General features: G+C 39.3%; 1 protein-coding gene and 1 pseudogene across 2 annotated transcripts in view; both read right to left on the bottom strand.

Annotated features, from left to right (window-relative positions):
* The window catches only part of Atp6v0d2 (ATPase H+ transporting V0 subunit d2), a 47,372-nt gene extending 32,800 nt beyond the window's left edge, over positions 1–14,572 (bottom strand). Inside the window, exon 1 of one of the 2 annotated variants that reach the window (XM_048420181.2) lies at positions 14,342–14,572. In XM_048420181.2, coding sequence (XP_048276138.1) covers positions 14,342–14,471 — 130 coding nt within the window. In that variant the 5' untranslated portion in view covers positions 14,472–14,572. The remainder of the gene's footprint in view (positions 1–14,341) is intronic. The other variant, XM_048420180.2, reaches the window with a different exon arrangement.
* Positions 6,988–7,811, bottom strand: LOC125391046 (THO complex subunit 4 pseudogene; annotated as a pseudogene).
* Positions 14,573–15,184: the final 612 nt, after the last annotated feature.

Genomic DNA, 15,184 nt, shown 5'->3' with positions numbered 1-15,184 from the left:
TTAATTTTAAATGTCAGTTTAAAAGGATCTAGAATCAATTGAGAGAAAATCCTCTGCGCTGATGATTTCCAAGTTTTTCAACGGGAGAAGGCTTTTCCCCACCCTAAGTTTCACCTTTTGGTGGAGACCCAGATACACAGAGGTCAGAAGAAAAGTGTCCTTTGCTTGGCGGCCTTCACTTTATGCTGGTGATGTGTGTCTACTCTGTTGCTGCTGTTGACCACCACTGCTGTCATCCTGTCAACTAGGACCAGGGGACTCTCCAGGAATCTTTCAGACCTTCACCACCACATTGGGACTGCTATACCATCCAGCTTCATGGTCCAAGCAGCGACAAGGTTGTCAACCTTTCCATTATGCAGAGGCCTACCCAGACCTATGGGCTGTAAGCTATTTTAGTGAAGTACCCATTACAATATACACCCATTCTGTTATTTCTGTTCCTATATAGAATTCTCAGTAATACAGATGGCTTTACATTGGCCAATTTTAATCTTTAGTAAATAGTTTGAAAAATCTGAGAATGCTAAAGCTTTGTACAACTCGAGGAAAAGATGAGACTAGTGACAGCTGACATAGCTATAGGGTGGGATGGGCAGCCTCTGTAGCTCAATTTCAGTATCCTTTAATTACAGATGAAGAAGCTGAAGTCCAGAGGGACTTATATGGAGGTTGTTTTGAAACTAGAAGACGTTTTACTCAAAGAATCAAGGATTACCACTACACTATTCATTCTTTAAATGTCAATGATTTGTGTTGCAGAGAATTGACCTCAATTCCAGCTTCATTTTATTGTCTATTATTCTTCGAAAGGCCATGGCCATACTTTTGTTAGTGTTGACCCCCACTCTCTAGAATCATGTAAATACATTGGGATTCAAAGCCATATTTAACTGACTAAAAAGTCATTTAAGAGCTATAATTTGCTGTTGATCAATGCAATCATTATCATATCTGTAAAGCCTTGATTTTTCTGAGAAAGCAATATTTAAGCCCACTGAACTGAATTTGAAAGCACTTTGCTAATACTTCTGGCATAGCACCTGCTGTGTTTTGATTGTTTCCTATAAGGCTAACCTTTCTGAATGCTGGATCCCCAGCTGGCGGTGGTGTTTTGAGAGACTGGAACTGTGGTATATTTAATAGAAGAGGGAGTGGGTCTCTGGTTCTGGTCTAATCTCTCTGCTTCCTGATCCACCAAGATGGAACAAGTCATGATGCAACTGCTTTCTTTGCTGTGGTGTGCTGAGAGCTCAGCAGTTAAGAGCGTTTGTTGTTTTTACAGAGGAGTAGGAATCAATCCCCAGTAGCCACATGGGGTCTTACAGTGGTCCACAGTTCCAGGTTCAGAGGCTTCAATGACCTCTGTGTGGTCCAGGCATGCATATGGTTCGCAGATGTATATGCAAGCAAAACACACATGCACATGAAATAAAACATGTAAATCTTTTAGAAAGAAGCAATAGAGTCCTCATGGTCAAGAAGCTATGGGGATAGGAGGGTGAAGCTTCTGTTTACACTACATCTCCAGTTAGGAAGCAGACAGATGCTGGTACTCAGCTGGCTTCTTCCTCCCACTGCTTTTTATTCAGTCTGGGATTTACTCATTGAAATATTTTTTCACTTAGACTTGTGAAGAGCAGGTCTTCCCTCCTTACTTAAGCATCTCTGGAAACTCCCTCAAATACAATTTTCTATGTCTTTTAGTTGACTCCAAATCTTGTCAAATTGACAGTGAAGATTAATGCATCACAAGGAGATAAATATATTCAACAAATAGCAACCCCACTGATATGTATATTAATTTTTATATAAGTTATAAACAAATTTTATTTTTATGTAATTGAAAACAAACTAAATTTATATAAAATGTTTGCATCATAAATATAAATTTTAATGCATCATTTAAAGATTGTAGGAGAGCAGAAGAAATGAAACTGAAGAAATAAGCACCTGTTATCTCAAGGAAGATTAGCAGGGAGCCACTCTGAGCTATAAACGGATGCCGCTCATAGCTGGAGGAGTGGTGATGAGGTTCTTGAGAGACTGAGATATAGGGCATTGGATTCGTCTTCACTGTCTTGAGTAAATTTTGCATCAAAGATGCTCTTTATTGAATCAATTACCTGTTTAACTTAGTTTTAAGCAATTAAACTTTATTTCATGCCTTGTTTGCCATTTTGGCGGTGCAGATTTTTATGTAATTTTGCAGTTTGTATTTTCACTAACAAAGATTATTTGCCAACAGAAGCGACACAAATGATGTCATTTCTTTCAAAAACATGATATTTTTCTAGGTGATATATGTTTCTTTTAAGCTAAATAACTTTCAAACCTTTTTCCTGCCAATGAGAAGTTGCAGTGAAATGCCTCTTTTGCTCATCTAGAGGAATCTTGAAATGCCATAGTCTTAGAAAATGCAATAAGTGACCCTTTTCCTTCACCAACACAAATATGATCCATATCTAGACATTTGCACATTGCTCACGGTTGTATAATTTTCAAAATGGTTTCACTATTTGTTTTTTCTTGCATTTCTCTAAATGTTCATGAAGTAGGTGTACTAACAGTAGACTTTGCTGTTAAGTACATCCAGATAAACAAGCGTCTTTACTGTAGAAACTGAAAGGCTTCAATAGAATTATTTAAGGGATTATTTTCTTTGTAATAAAAAGCAAGACACTGACCTATCAAGTCACTAAGAAACAAGAGTGCTGCTCTCAGAGCACATGTGGGGAGATCACACAACCATTTTATTTTATTTATTTATTTTGGTTTTTTGAGACAGGGTTTCTCTGTAGTTTTTAGAGCCTGTACAGGAACTAGCTCTTATAGACCGGGCTGGCCTCGAACTCACAGAGATCCACCTGCCTCCTGAGTGCTGGGATTAAAGGTGTGTGCCACCACGGCCCTGCTACACACACAACCATTTTATTAATAGAGATAGTGTGATCTTTTCTTTTTTTATTGACTTTTACTGAGCTCTACATTTTTTTCTGCTCCCTTCCCTGCCTCCCCTCTCCCTGCTTTAACCCTCCCCCAAGGTCCCCATGTTCCCAATTTACTCAGGAAATCTTGTCTTTTTCTACTTGCCATGTAGATTAGCTCTATGAAAATCTCTCTTAGTGCCCTCATTGTTGTCTAAGTTCTCTGGGATCATGTTTTATAGGCTGATTTTTTTTTGCTTTATGTTTAAAAACCACCTATGAGTGATTACAAGTAATAATTGTCTTTCTGTGTCTGGGTTACCTCACTCAAAATAATGTTTTCTAGCTCCATCCATTTTTTTGCAATATTCAAGATGTCATTATTTTTTTCTGCTGTGTAGTACCCCATTGTGTAAGTGAACCACATTTTCCTTATCCATTTTTCGGTTGAGGGGCATTTAGGTTATTTACAGGTTCTGGCTATGACAAACAATGCTGCTATGAACATAGTTGAGCACACGTGCTTGTGGCACGATTGAGCATCCTTTGGATATATGCCCAAACTGGTATACTGGGTCTTGAGGAAGGTTGTTTCCTACTTTTCTGAGAAATCACCACACTGATATCCAAAAGGGCTGTACCAGCTTGCATTTCCACCAGCAATGCAGAAGTGTTCCCTTTACCCCACAACCTCTCCAGCACAAGTTGTTATCAGTGTTTTTGATCTTGGCCATTCTTACAGGTGTAAGATGGAATCTCAGGGTTTTTTTGATTTGCGTTTCTCTGATGACTAAAGATGTTGAAAATTTCCGTAAGTGTCTTTTAGCCATTTTAGATTCATCTGTTGAGAGTTCTCTGTTTAGGTCTGTACTCCATTTGTTTTTTATTGATTATTTGTCCTTTTGATGACCAATTTCTTGAATTCTTTGTATATTTTGGAGATCAGACCTCTGTCTGATGTGGGGTTAGTGAAGATCTTTTCCCATTCTGTATGCTGTCATTTTGTCTTGTTGACCATGTCCTTTGCTTTACAGAACTTTTTCAGTTTTAGGAGGTCCCATTTATTAATTGTTTCTCTCAGTGTCTGTGCTGCTGGGGTTATATTTAGGAAGTGGTCTCCTGTGCCAATGAGTTCAAGTGTACTTCCCACTTTCTCTTCTATAAGGTTCAGTGTGGCTGGCTTTATGTTGAGGTCTTTGATCCATTTGGACGTGAGTTTTGTGCATGGTGATAGATATGGGTCTATTTTCATTCTCCTACGTGTTGATAAGACGAAGTCAAACTCTCACTGTTTGCTGATGCTATGAAAGTTTACATAAGCGATCCCAACAATTCTACCAAGGCACTTCTATGACTCATAAACACTTTCAGTAATGTAGCAGGATACAAGATTAACTCAAAAAAATCAGTAGCCCTCCTGTACACAGATGATAAAAGGGCTGGGAAAGAAATCAGAGAAACAACACCTTTCACAATAGCTACAAGTAGCATAAAATATCTTGGAGTAACTGTAACCAAACAAGTGGAAGACTTGTATGAGAAGAACTTTAAATTTTTGAAAAAAGAAATTGAAGAAGACATCAGAAAGTAGAAAGATCTCCCATACTCTTGGGTAGACAGAATTAACATAGTAAAAAATGGCAATGTTACCAAAAGCAATTTACAGATTCAATGCAATGCCCATCAAAATCCCAGCAAAATTCTTCACAGACCTTGAAAGAATTATACTCTACTTAATATGGAAAAGCAAAAAACCAGGATAGCCAAAACAATCCTGTACAATAAAAGAACTTCTGGAGGCATTATAATCCCTGACTTCAAACTCTACTACAGAGCTACAGTACTGAAAATAGCCTGGTATTGGCATAAGAACAGACAGGATGACCAATGGAACTGAATAGAAGACCTGGATATTAATCCACACACCTTCGAACACCTGATTTTTGACAAAGAAGCAAAAAAATATCAAATGGAATAAAAGCATATTTAATAAATTGTGCTGGCATAACTGGACTTCTTTTCTTTATTAAATAAAGAAATATGATGTTTTTCAGACTGTGGTATACCTATTTACTAAATGAATATAATAGTTTATAAACAGCAATAGAAAAAATCATTAGGTCATTTTAACAAATGATAGAACACTTCGTAAAGTTGTAAGTAACTATGTATACCTGAATGTATGTTTGTCATGTTGTAAAATGCTTCTTTTGAGGTTGAAACTATCCCCATGAAGGGAATGATCCAAAACCAAGTGGCTAGTGACTGAGGCAGTATCTTCACTATTACCTACTCTGGTGATTTAAAGAGGTATAGCCCCTATAGACTCCTGTGTTTGAATGCTTGGATAGCGAGTGTCACTATTAAGAGGTATAGCCTTGTTGGATGTAGGGTGTCACAGTGTGGGTGGGCTTTGCGGTCTCATATGCTTAAAATATGCCCGGTGTGATATGCAGTCTTCTTCTGCCTACAGATCAAGATGTAGAACTCTCAGGTCCTTCCCCAACATCATGTCTGCTGGCCCATGTCCCACTGTGATAATAATGGACTAATCCTCTGAAACTGTAAGCCAGCCCTAATTACATGTTTTCCTTTATAAGTGTTGCCATGGTCATGGTGTCTCTTCACAGCTATAGAAACTCTAAGATATCTTTTATTCATTGATTGTCAGATATTTTGCAAAATTATTTTATTTTGTGAAGCTTTCTTTTTGGACCTGCTTCTAATATTTAAAATTAAGTTTGGTGTGCTAGTATATGTCTGTAATCCTAGCACTCTGGAGGCAGAGGTGGGAAGATCAAGAGTTTAGAACCAACTTGGGTTACCCAGGGAGATTCTGAGACAACAAACAAACAAAAAGAAACATCTCTTCTCTCTTAGAAGTTATGTTAAGGAGGTACCTTAAGACGCACCACCTGCTGTCCAGGGTACTGCTGCAGCCGTTTTACATTTTACAGCTCTGCTAGAGTTGAGCTTAAGGAGGCCTGCTGATCTTTCTCAACTCAATTTCCTGATCCAGAAAATATTTGAAAGCTTGCATGGCATTAATAAGACCCTGGTATCATCTTCAGTGCCATGCATGTGTGTACATACACATATGCACAGACACACAGATGAGAGAGAGAGAGAGAGAGAGAGAGAGAGAGAGAGAGAGAGAGAGAGAGAAGGAGAAAAAGAAAGAGGAAGAGAGAAGGGTTTAGAGTTGATACAGTCAGGCTATTGCAAGGGTGAAATAAAGCAATAGCTCTGATTTAATCACCAGCTTTAAAAAAGGCAAGTGCAATATATAGAAACTACTTCAAAATGTTAATTTCTCTTAATCTACTCCCTAAACAGTTTGATTGTCTAAGAACTTTGAGTTTTATTCTCTAAATGGGGAATTTCCCAACTGATATACTCAGTTCCATCATTAGATTTAATAATTATCTAGATTTTAATACATATATTTGTTATGTTGTGTTATGTTATGTTCAATATGAATACCCCCCCCCCGCAGGCTCTTGGGTTTGAATACAGTTGGTGGCTCTGTTTGGGAGATTGTAGAACTTTTGGTGTGGGAACACACACAGATGTGTGCCTGTTCCACCCTGACTGGAGGTCAAAGAGTTTGAGCTTATTTTTGCTCTTTTAAAGTTGTTGCCAACAAATGTGACTACACACCCTGACCTAGGGTGTGGTTACTTTGTGTTTTGAACATTAAGATGGCCCATAGGGGTGAATCTGGTCCACCCTGACCAAAGGTCAGAGAGTTCAAGCCCATTTCTGTTCCTTCTTTTAAAATGAGAGGTTTGACATATGGAATGGCGGCCTATGGGATACTTGGTCTGGGATGTGTTCACTACACATTCCTGCTCAGAACATCAAATGCTTTACTAGGGAAATAATTTCTTTTTTTTCCTACACAATTCTAGTTTATTACGGCAAAGGTGAAAATGCCACCTTCTCCGCAACAGCAAGCAGTAAAATTTATCCCCAAAATAACTCGATACAAAATAGGTCTGTTTCAGAATTTTAAAAAAAGAAAGAAAAAAGAAAAAAAGCCTTTACATGAGTTTTTAGATCCTGTTTTAAAACAGGAGAAAAAAAAAGAAACAAAAACAAATCCACCATTGTCTACACAGTCCAGTTGCCAACCCTCCCTCTCTAGGGATCTCGGACGAAGCTTCTGGGTTCTGTTACTTGTGTGGATTTGCTCGACTGTTTAACTGGTGTCCATCCTGGCACTGTAAGCATCTTGCTGTGCGTCCAGCTCCTCCGCAGAAAGCTGCTACTTTGAGTTCCTGCCGGTACCTCTACCTCTTCCCCGGCTGCCTCCACGGCTTCCTCTCCGGGTGCCACCACCACCAAAACTACCAGAGCCAGAGTTTCTAGTCATGCCACCTCTGTTTATGCTCTGTGCAGGTCTTCTTTGCGTGTCAATCTGTGATGTGACGAGCTGGATGTTCATGGGACGGCCATCCAAAAGGACACCACTGTATTGTTTCATAGCCTTCAGGGCATCTGCCTTCCTTCCATTCAAAGTGCACATCTGCTGTCCCTAAACTTTGTCCAGAGCGATCATAGTGCACGGCTGCTTTCTTCAACGTTCCGATTCGGCAAAGAGTTCCTGGATATCCGCGCCTGACACCCCGAAGTCCAGGTTTGACACCAGCAGCTTCCCACCCGTCTCCACGCCGGCACCACCCCCGAAGCCGCTGTGGAAGAGGTCATGCTGCCACTTGTCGGGAAGTTGATTCTGTCTGCTGTAGGGTGCCGGCCGGTTCCTCATAGTCCCGCCGCCTCCTTTCATCGGCCCTGGGAGCGGGCCCTGCCGCGGTCCCCGCCTCCGCCGCGACCGCCTCGCTGGCTCTGGTTCAGCTTAATGATGTCGTTCAAAGACATATCTATTTTGTGGGCCGTGGCAGCACGGGGGGAATAATTTCTTGATGTCTCAAGTACTGAAGCAAGTAACAGTTCTGGTTGTCCTTTCTGTCATGTTAAATCAGTTTTTTGCCTTCTCCCCCACTTTTGTATTAGAATATAAAAGCGTATGACAAGTAAATGTGGGAGAATTCAGTATCCAGAATCCACGGAGTTGCCCTCCCTGTACTATCTATCCTATGTCTCTGTGTTTCTTCCTTATCTCTGTTCCTCCCACCTAACATTTGTACTCCACATGCCCTGAAGTATACAAGCCTGCTGTGGCTGGATCATGGCAGAAGTCAACCCAAAAAAGTGGCTCTTGACACTTTGGGTCATAGAGTCTAAGCCCATTGGGTAAAGTTCAGTAAAATTAGACCTTTCTCTGCTTCTAATCCTAAAAATGGGAACAGACTACAGACTGACTCACTGTGTCTTCAGTGACACAGTTCCTTAAACTGTAAAACACACTAAGACATTCTTTCCTTAAGTTGCATATGTCAGATATTTTTCACAATTATGAGAAAATTAATATAAAACAAGGTACTTCATCTATTTTGCTAACTTAATATTATTCATATAATATTAAAACTGGATAATTCTCTTCAGTGCTTTAGTATATCAAATCTTTCTCTTCTTCCCTCTCTCCCTTCCTCTCTCCCTTCCTCCCTTCCCTTCCTTGTCTTTCCCCTCTACCCCTTCTCTTCCTTCTCCTCCTCGGTTCCTCTTCCTCTCTTTCTCTCTCCAATTCTCCATCTTTTGATTCTTCCTCCCTCCCTTTCTATGGTCTTGCTAGCTTTGAACACAATAGCCTTCTGCTCAGCCTCCCACCTATTGGAATTATAGGCATCCCCCACATTTCTTCACTGAATTTTCCTCCTATCTTTTCTTGTTTTGGATGATCATCTGAAACACAGATTCTTTTGCCAATCTATTAACTGATTTTCCTAGGCTCTTTTCTGTTTATGAACTTCTGCCATTATATATATGTGTTATGGTTGTGTAGCTCGGTGTTTTTGTGGGACTCCAATAGTGGCAGGGTAAGTCTCCGACTCTGTCACCTGCTCCTGGGACACTTTTCCTCCTACTGGGTTGCCTGTCCCAGCCTTACAAGGAGGGTTTGCACCTAATCTTATTGTGGCAAATATCTTTTAAAAACTATTTTGTTTACAGAAAACAGGAAATATGAATCTTGTGTTTTACAACATTGTCCTCCATTAAGGAATGCTGTGACATAGGCTCTCCACTTCAAAGATACAAATATCACAAAAGTGAAGGTAAGATGGAACAATCCAAGACAGTCCTCATCAGAAAATGTAGCTCAACCTAGACTCTCTCTCTCTCTCTCTATATATATATATAGAGAGAGAGAGAGAGAGAGAGTAGGCTGAATCAGAGAGATGCCATGTAGTCCTACCAGAGACAGACATCAGATGATACTTTATCCAGGAAGCCACAGCTACATGGCAATACATAGATTAATAGAAATGGGTTAAGATTCAGCCAGAAATATGCTTAATCTATTGGTCAAACAGTATTGCAAATAATATAGTTTCTGTGCAATTATTTCATATTCTGGGCAACTGGGAATGAACAAACATCCTCCCCCAACAGTACATGGATCTAATCTACAAGAGAAAAATATATAGTTCAATAAAAACAATTGAAAAAAAGATTCAAAAATCCTAAAAAAAAAACAAGTTTTATAGATGTATAGAGAGTGTTTTTATCACTAATAAAATGATCTTAATATGTGTCATTTCTTTCTTTTTTTTAAAGACAGGATTTCTCTGTAGCTTTGGAGTCTGTCCTGGAACTAGCTCTTGTAGACCAGGCTGGCCTCGAACTCACAGATATTTGCCTGCCTCTACTGGGACCCACTGCCCACTGCCACTGCTCGGGGACCTGCAGCATTTCTGCTGCTGCAGCCACTGGGGATCCTGCAGCATTTTTAATTTTTCCATTACAATAAGAATGTACCCAAATTTAACTAGTTCCCTACAGAGGGTCATTTGATTGGCACCTGTGGAGGTTTGGATGAGAATGTTCCTTATAGGTTATGTCATTTGAATACTTGGTCCCCAAGATGGAGGGTGTCAATGTTACAGGAGCCTAAGGAGGTGTGACCTTGTTGTAGGAAGTACTTCCTGCGGGTGGGCTTTAAGGTTTCAAAGCCTCAGTGCCCTTTCTGGTTCTTTCTCAGCTTCCTGTTTGGTGTTCAAAATGTTAAGTTCTCAACTCCAACTCTAGCTGTCATGCCTCGTCTCTGTCATCATGGACTCATCTGTCTGGAACCAGAGGGTCAAATAATCCATTCCTTATATAAGTTGCCTTGGTCGTGGCATTTTATCACAGCAGTAGAAAAGTAGCTAACACAGCATCTGCCTTTTGCTGTTCCAAATGATAATACAATGAAGGGCATTTGCACATATGTCCTCTCACATGTGTGTAAGCCTCATGATGGAAGGTGAAACTTCCAGGCACTATTTTTATGCATTTGGAAATTTGATGGGTTCTGCTCAACTGTCCTCTTTAAGGGTTTCTTATTTGCCTAACCATTTCCTTTTCTAGAATGAGAGTACTTTTAAGGCAGGAATTATATCTTATCCATATTTTCTTCTTTGGCCTTAGCCAGAAAGTGTTTAATGTATGCCGACTGCATTAGTTCCTACTTGAAGGCACAGTTGGAAAAAGACTGGAGATTAATTCCCTTTAAAGAGACCTAATGGTCAGGAATATAAAGTGGGCATCTTTCATTACCTTCCAAAAATTCATGTCAAGGAGAACAATGTTAAAAATCCAATCCAGAATATTGTCCACAGCCCAGAGCCAGTGCACTCTTTCACTGTGTTCATAAAAGCCTATTCATTACTGAACTTCAGGTATTGGCATCTCCACCTTGTCTTTTTCTAAGAGGTATGGCTATTTCCACAATTATTTGTAGTTGAAATTCTGATGAAAATAGTGTGTTGTTTTCAAGAGTAATAGCTTCCTTCTTTTGTTCCCAGGAAAGGCTGACTTGCACTGACTCCCATGACTAGTTCATGCTTGAGTTAGTCAGGGTCAGACTTGGAATGGGTGAGTGTTTCTGAATTGCCCAGTGACACCCACAAATCAGCACAATCCTGAATATGAAGACTTCCCAAAGTTTTTTTACTGGACAATTTTATTTTCTGTCTTCTAAAGTTACTTGAATGCTATGTATTCTTTGTAAGTGATTCTGAAACAGTCTGCTGCTATCACATCAGAACAGGTTTAAAGACTACAGACTTTAACACAGTGAAAGAAAATTCAATCTTTGCTAAGTTAGCTTTTCTTCTGCAAAATGTACCTGCTTCAACATAGTACGGTGACAGCAGTTTTACCTTCCCTTCTTTATCCACAATTCACACAGTGCATACTCTGCAAAGGTAAACAGAAGTCCTTAAGTTCTTAACTTTCACCCCATAAGATCCTCTTGATTGATTCTTAGGCCTGAGTTGGCTCAAAAGGTACCTGCATATTCACAAAAGCAACAAATACATTGTTCTCCATAGCTGTTACTTCCTAATATCCTAGAAATGGACTAAGTAGGGCAGTCTCTGTTATTTCTTTTAGTAAAACAGAATTGACATCAAAAGAGCATGTTTGAGTCATCTCTCTCTCTCTCTGTGTGTGTGTGTGTGTGTGTGTGTGTGTGTGTGTGTTTGTTGCTGGAGATGTTCCTTAGAGCCTCACGCATGGCTAGGCAAGTAGCAAGCACTCTACCACTGAGCCATATCTCACAATGTACCCTATGTCTCTAAGTAGAAATTAAGTGGAAAAAGAAACACTGATATCTCTATTTTCTGTTGTTGGTAGCCTGTAGGTTGCTCACAGCCAGTCTAAGACTCAGTGTACTCAGGTGTATGAGGACAAAAAGTTCTTAATTAAGGAGTTAGAGGTATGGTTTAGAGATTAAGAGTGCTTGCTGACTTTGCAGAGAGCTATATGTTGTTTCTCAGCATATCAAATGCTGTGCAGCCATCTCCAACTCCAGCTCTAAGTCATCCATGCCCTCTTTTGACCTCTGTGGGCACCTTCACACATGTGGCATACACATACCCAAAGGTACATATTTTTAAAATGCTTAAAAGGTTTTCTCATCTGGATTTTTTTCAGCATCTATGATAACTCAAATGTGGTTTACTTTTGATGTCTGAATTTCTGGGTATCTCCCAATAGTTGTCTGTCACACAAATGTATGTAAGTTGGAAGCAGTCCCTATAAGCTGTTGTGAGGTTCTGTTAGGTCAACCCACCCTTCTGAGTTCTGAGTGTGTAGACAGATATCTGAAAAATTGAATAATTGAAAAGTAATAATTTGTACTGAGAAGAAAGAAAAATCATGAAGCATAATGATGATAAAGCAATGGTGACCAGGCAGCATTTCCTAACTAGGATCCAGGACGCCTTCACAGGGCTCACTACCCCTTAGTGTTGTTTGTGAAGTTGTGTGTGTGGGCACATGGACAGTTTTCCAAGAAGCATCATTCCTGCGGTCTCAAAAAGGGTCTGAAAATTTGCCTTGAAAATAAAGATATTGAATTCAGTTAGGTAACTGTTCTAGGCCAGATACAGTTTACATAAATTTTTTCTTCTCTTCCCTTTCCTCTTTCAGTAAAGTCTTTTAGTTAAAATGTTCCTTGATAAAATCATTGTATAAATTTAAAAAGGATAAAATACATTTATTTCATTTTTAATTATGTGTACACACATGTGTGAGGGGTGGGTATGTGTGTCTGCGAGTGGGGGTGCTTTTGGAGGCCTGAGGCATCAGATGCCCCTGTAACTGATGTTCCTAGATGGTGGTGACCTGTCTACCCAGTGAGGGTCCTGGGAACTGAATTCAGGTCCTCTGCCAGAGCAGTTCTTACTCTTAACCACTGAGCCATCTCTTCAGCCCCCTTGTAACTTTTAATTCTTTATTTGTGTCCTCCTTACTTTTTATACCCTAGAATTCTTTCTCCAACTTTGATATAACTTATTTGATTTCTCTCTGATATGAGCAGTGAGTGTTTGGTGTCAAACGGTAGCTTAAGTGTTGCTTGCATTTAAATTAGCATTTTTTTATTGCTTGTACAGGCTTGACTCAAAACTAAATAGAACTTATCCAAAAGGCTGATTTCTCTCTGAAGCATGTATTCATCCTTGTGTTAAAGATTTTTTCTATTTTAATTTATGTAGACATTTCTATAAGCAATTAACATTCTTTAGTCACCAAACTCCTAACTGAATATACTGTATTTGGAATTATGTATCATTGCTTGTAGTCAATAGAATTACTTATCATCTGAAATATCTGTTTATAAAGTAAATTGCAAGGCAAGTCAAGGCTGATACCACCTTGAGCCCTTAACTCTGGCTATAACTAGTCACTGTCATGCAATCATAACGTCAGCTTCCTTCAACCTTACAAGGAAGTTAGCTAGCAAAGTCACCTTCAAAAGGTTTTTTTAAAAAACATAACCATACCCCAGCCCATGTGTGCCACCTAATTCATTCCTTTTCCAAGAATTTTTCCCTTATTGATTACTTGCTTCTTCTAGTATAATCTGAATGTTTCTCAAAATGAGTAAACAAAGCTGTTTTTAATAATAAAACAATTACAGATGTGCATTCTTTGTTAAGGTTTGAGAAAAAATGTGATTTAGGGAAAATTATCATTTACTGGCTATGTATCTATTTTTCTCCTTAATAACTAAGTAGGAATTCTTTCCCTGTGTATAAGGGAGGACTTTTGAGGCTCAGAGACTTTGAAGAACTTGCTCACCAACTTAGATGTATCAGAGATCAAAGCGAGTACTTTTAACCCACCACATTCCTGGCTTTTCTTTTTCACTTGTCCTTCAGTTAAAGGCAAATCTCAAACAAATTCTCAAATCAGTACTGAAAAGCTGGAGCCAAACAAAAATCTCTGTAAACCTAAACTCTTAGCTGTTTCTTTCTCCATAGACTCATGCTGGTGAAGGATATTACCTAATAGTGTTTGTAGGTATGTGGATAAAAAGAGATAGGATGACAAAGAAACACAATATTTTAAAACATAATTATCAGAATATATTAAAAATGTGTAAAATGTGCTCTTAACTGAGACATTACAAATCAAGGTAAAATATCCTTGAAATTAGAGCAGCATCTAAATTCAAACTATAGAAACATTAATATATTTGAGAATATTTGCAAGAACATCAGGGGATAGCTGTGGGTTTCTGGGTGGGTGTCAGTAGCAGGTGATGCTTAGACCAATGGCCATGGTTTATCCCCTGCATTCACAATGGAAGGGAATGTTAAAGTATTAAAATATATCCATGGATACCAATCTTTTTTCCTCACATCCAAGGTCCCTAAACCAAAGGCCTCTGGGCATCTGAATTCCAGGACTAAGAACCTGTTCTGACCTTCTGAGTAGGAGATTGCAACCCCTTTTCTTCCCTTCCAGAGAGCAATATCATTTTTGTTTGTGTTTCTTTTAAGGGGATGAGGTGAGGGACTTACCTTCCAAGGTCTCACACTGCACTAGGTTGACATAGTCCTGCTGAGTTAGGAGGCTGGCTTTGCATCCTCTCACCAGGCCCTCCAGGTAGCCATGATCCACATTGAAGTGTAGCTCTGCAGTTTCAAGCATAGTGCTCAGGCTGAAGTTGCTGCCACAGAACACTGGCCCTGGTCTGGAAAAGTGTGGGTGTCGCAGTCGCTCAGCTGATAGTCAGGCTGCTACTGACTAGTTTGCTCCAGTTTCAGCAGCTTTCAACACAGTGCCTGGGTCTTGTTTTTACGTCAACAGTGAGTCAGCCAGCTGGTCTAAGTACACCCCAGGAGAAATTTACTGTCAGGAGAAGTGAAGGTGAGAGGAAGGGTCCTGGTCATCTCTTTCTCCCACGGTCAAGGTCAAGAGAGTTTAGCCAATGAGAGACTCAATGAGAGACCAGGATGTTTTGTAAATACACCTTTTCCACAGTTGAACTTTAGTTATGTTACATTTTTTTGAGGACTGTTAATATGAACAAAAGTTTCTTTTTTAAAACACTGAAAATGCTGGGTGTGATGGTTTGTGCCTTTAGTTGTAGCACTTGAGAGACTTATGCAGATTTGCCATGAATTTAAGGACAACTTGGGTTAAAGAATGAAACTATGTCTCAAAAAATAAAATAATCAAAAAGAATTCTTTAAAAAAATAGCAAATGTTTGCAAACAGAAGGAATAATTTTGTAATATAGTGTATTTGTTAAACAAATAATTAGTCATGTCTTGTAATTGCCAAGGGCTGCTGGTTATTTCTTAACTAGTCTAAGATCAGAGCCTTACAGTTACATAACAATAAACCACAACTTCCTTTGC

This window comes from Myodes glareolus, chromosome 16, assembly GCF_982192425.1.
Source record: "Myodes glareolus chromosome 16, mMyoGla1.1, whole genome shotgun sequence".
Lineage (NCBI taxonomy): Eukaryota > Metazoa > Chordata > Mammalia > Rodentia > Cricetidae > Myodes > Myodes glareolus.
Note: the sequence above shows the minus strand (reverse complement) of the source record. Positions and strands in the feature narration are given on the sequence as shown.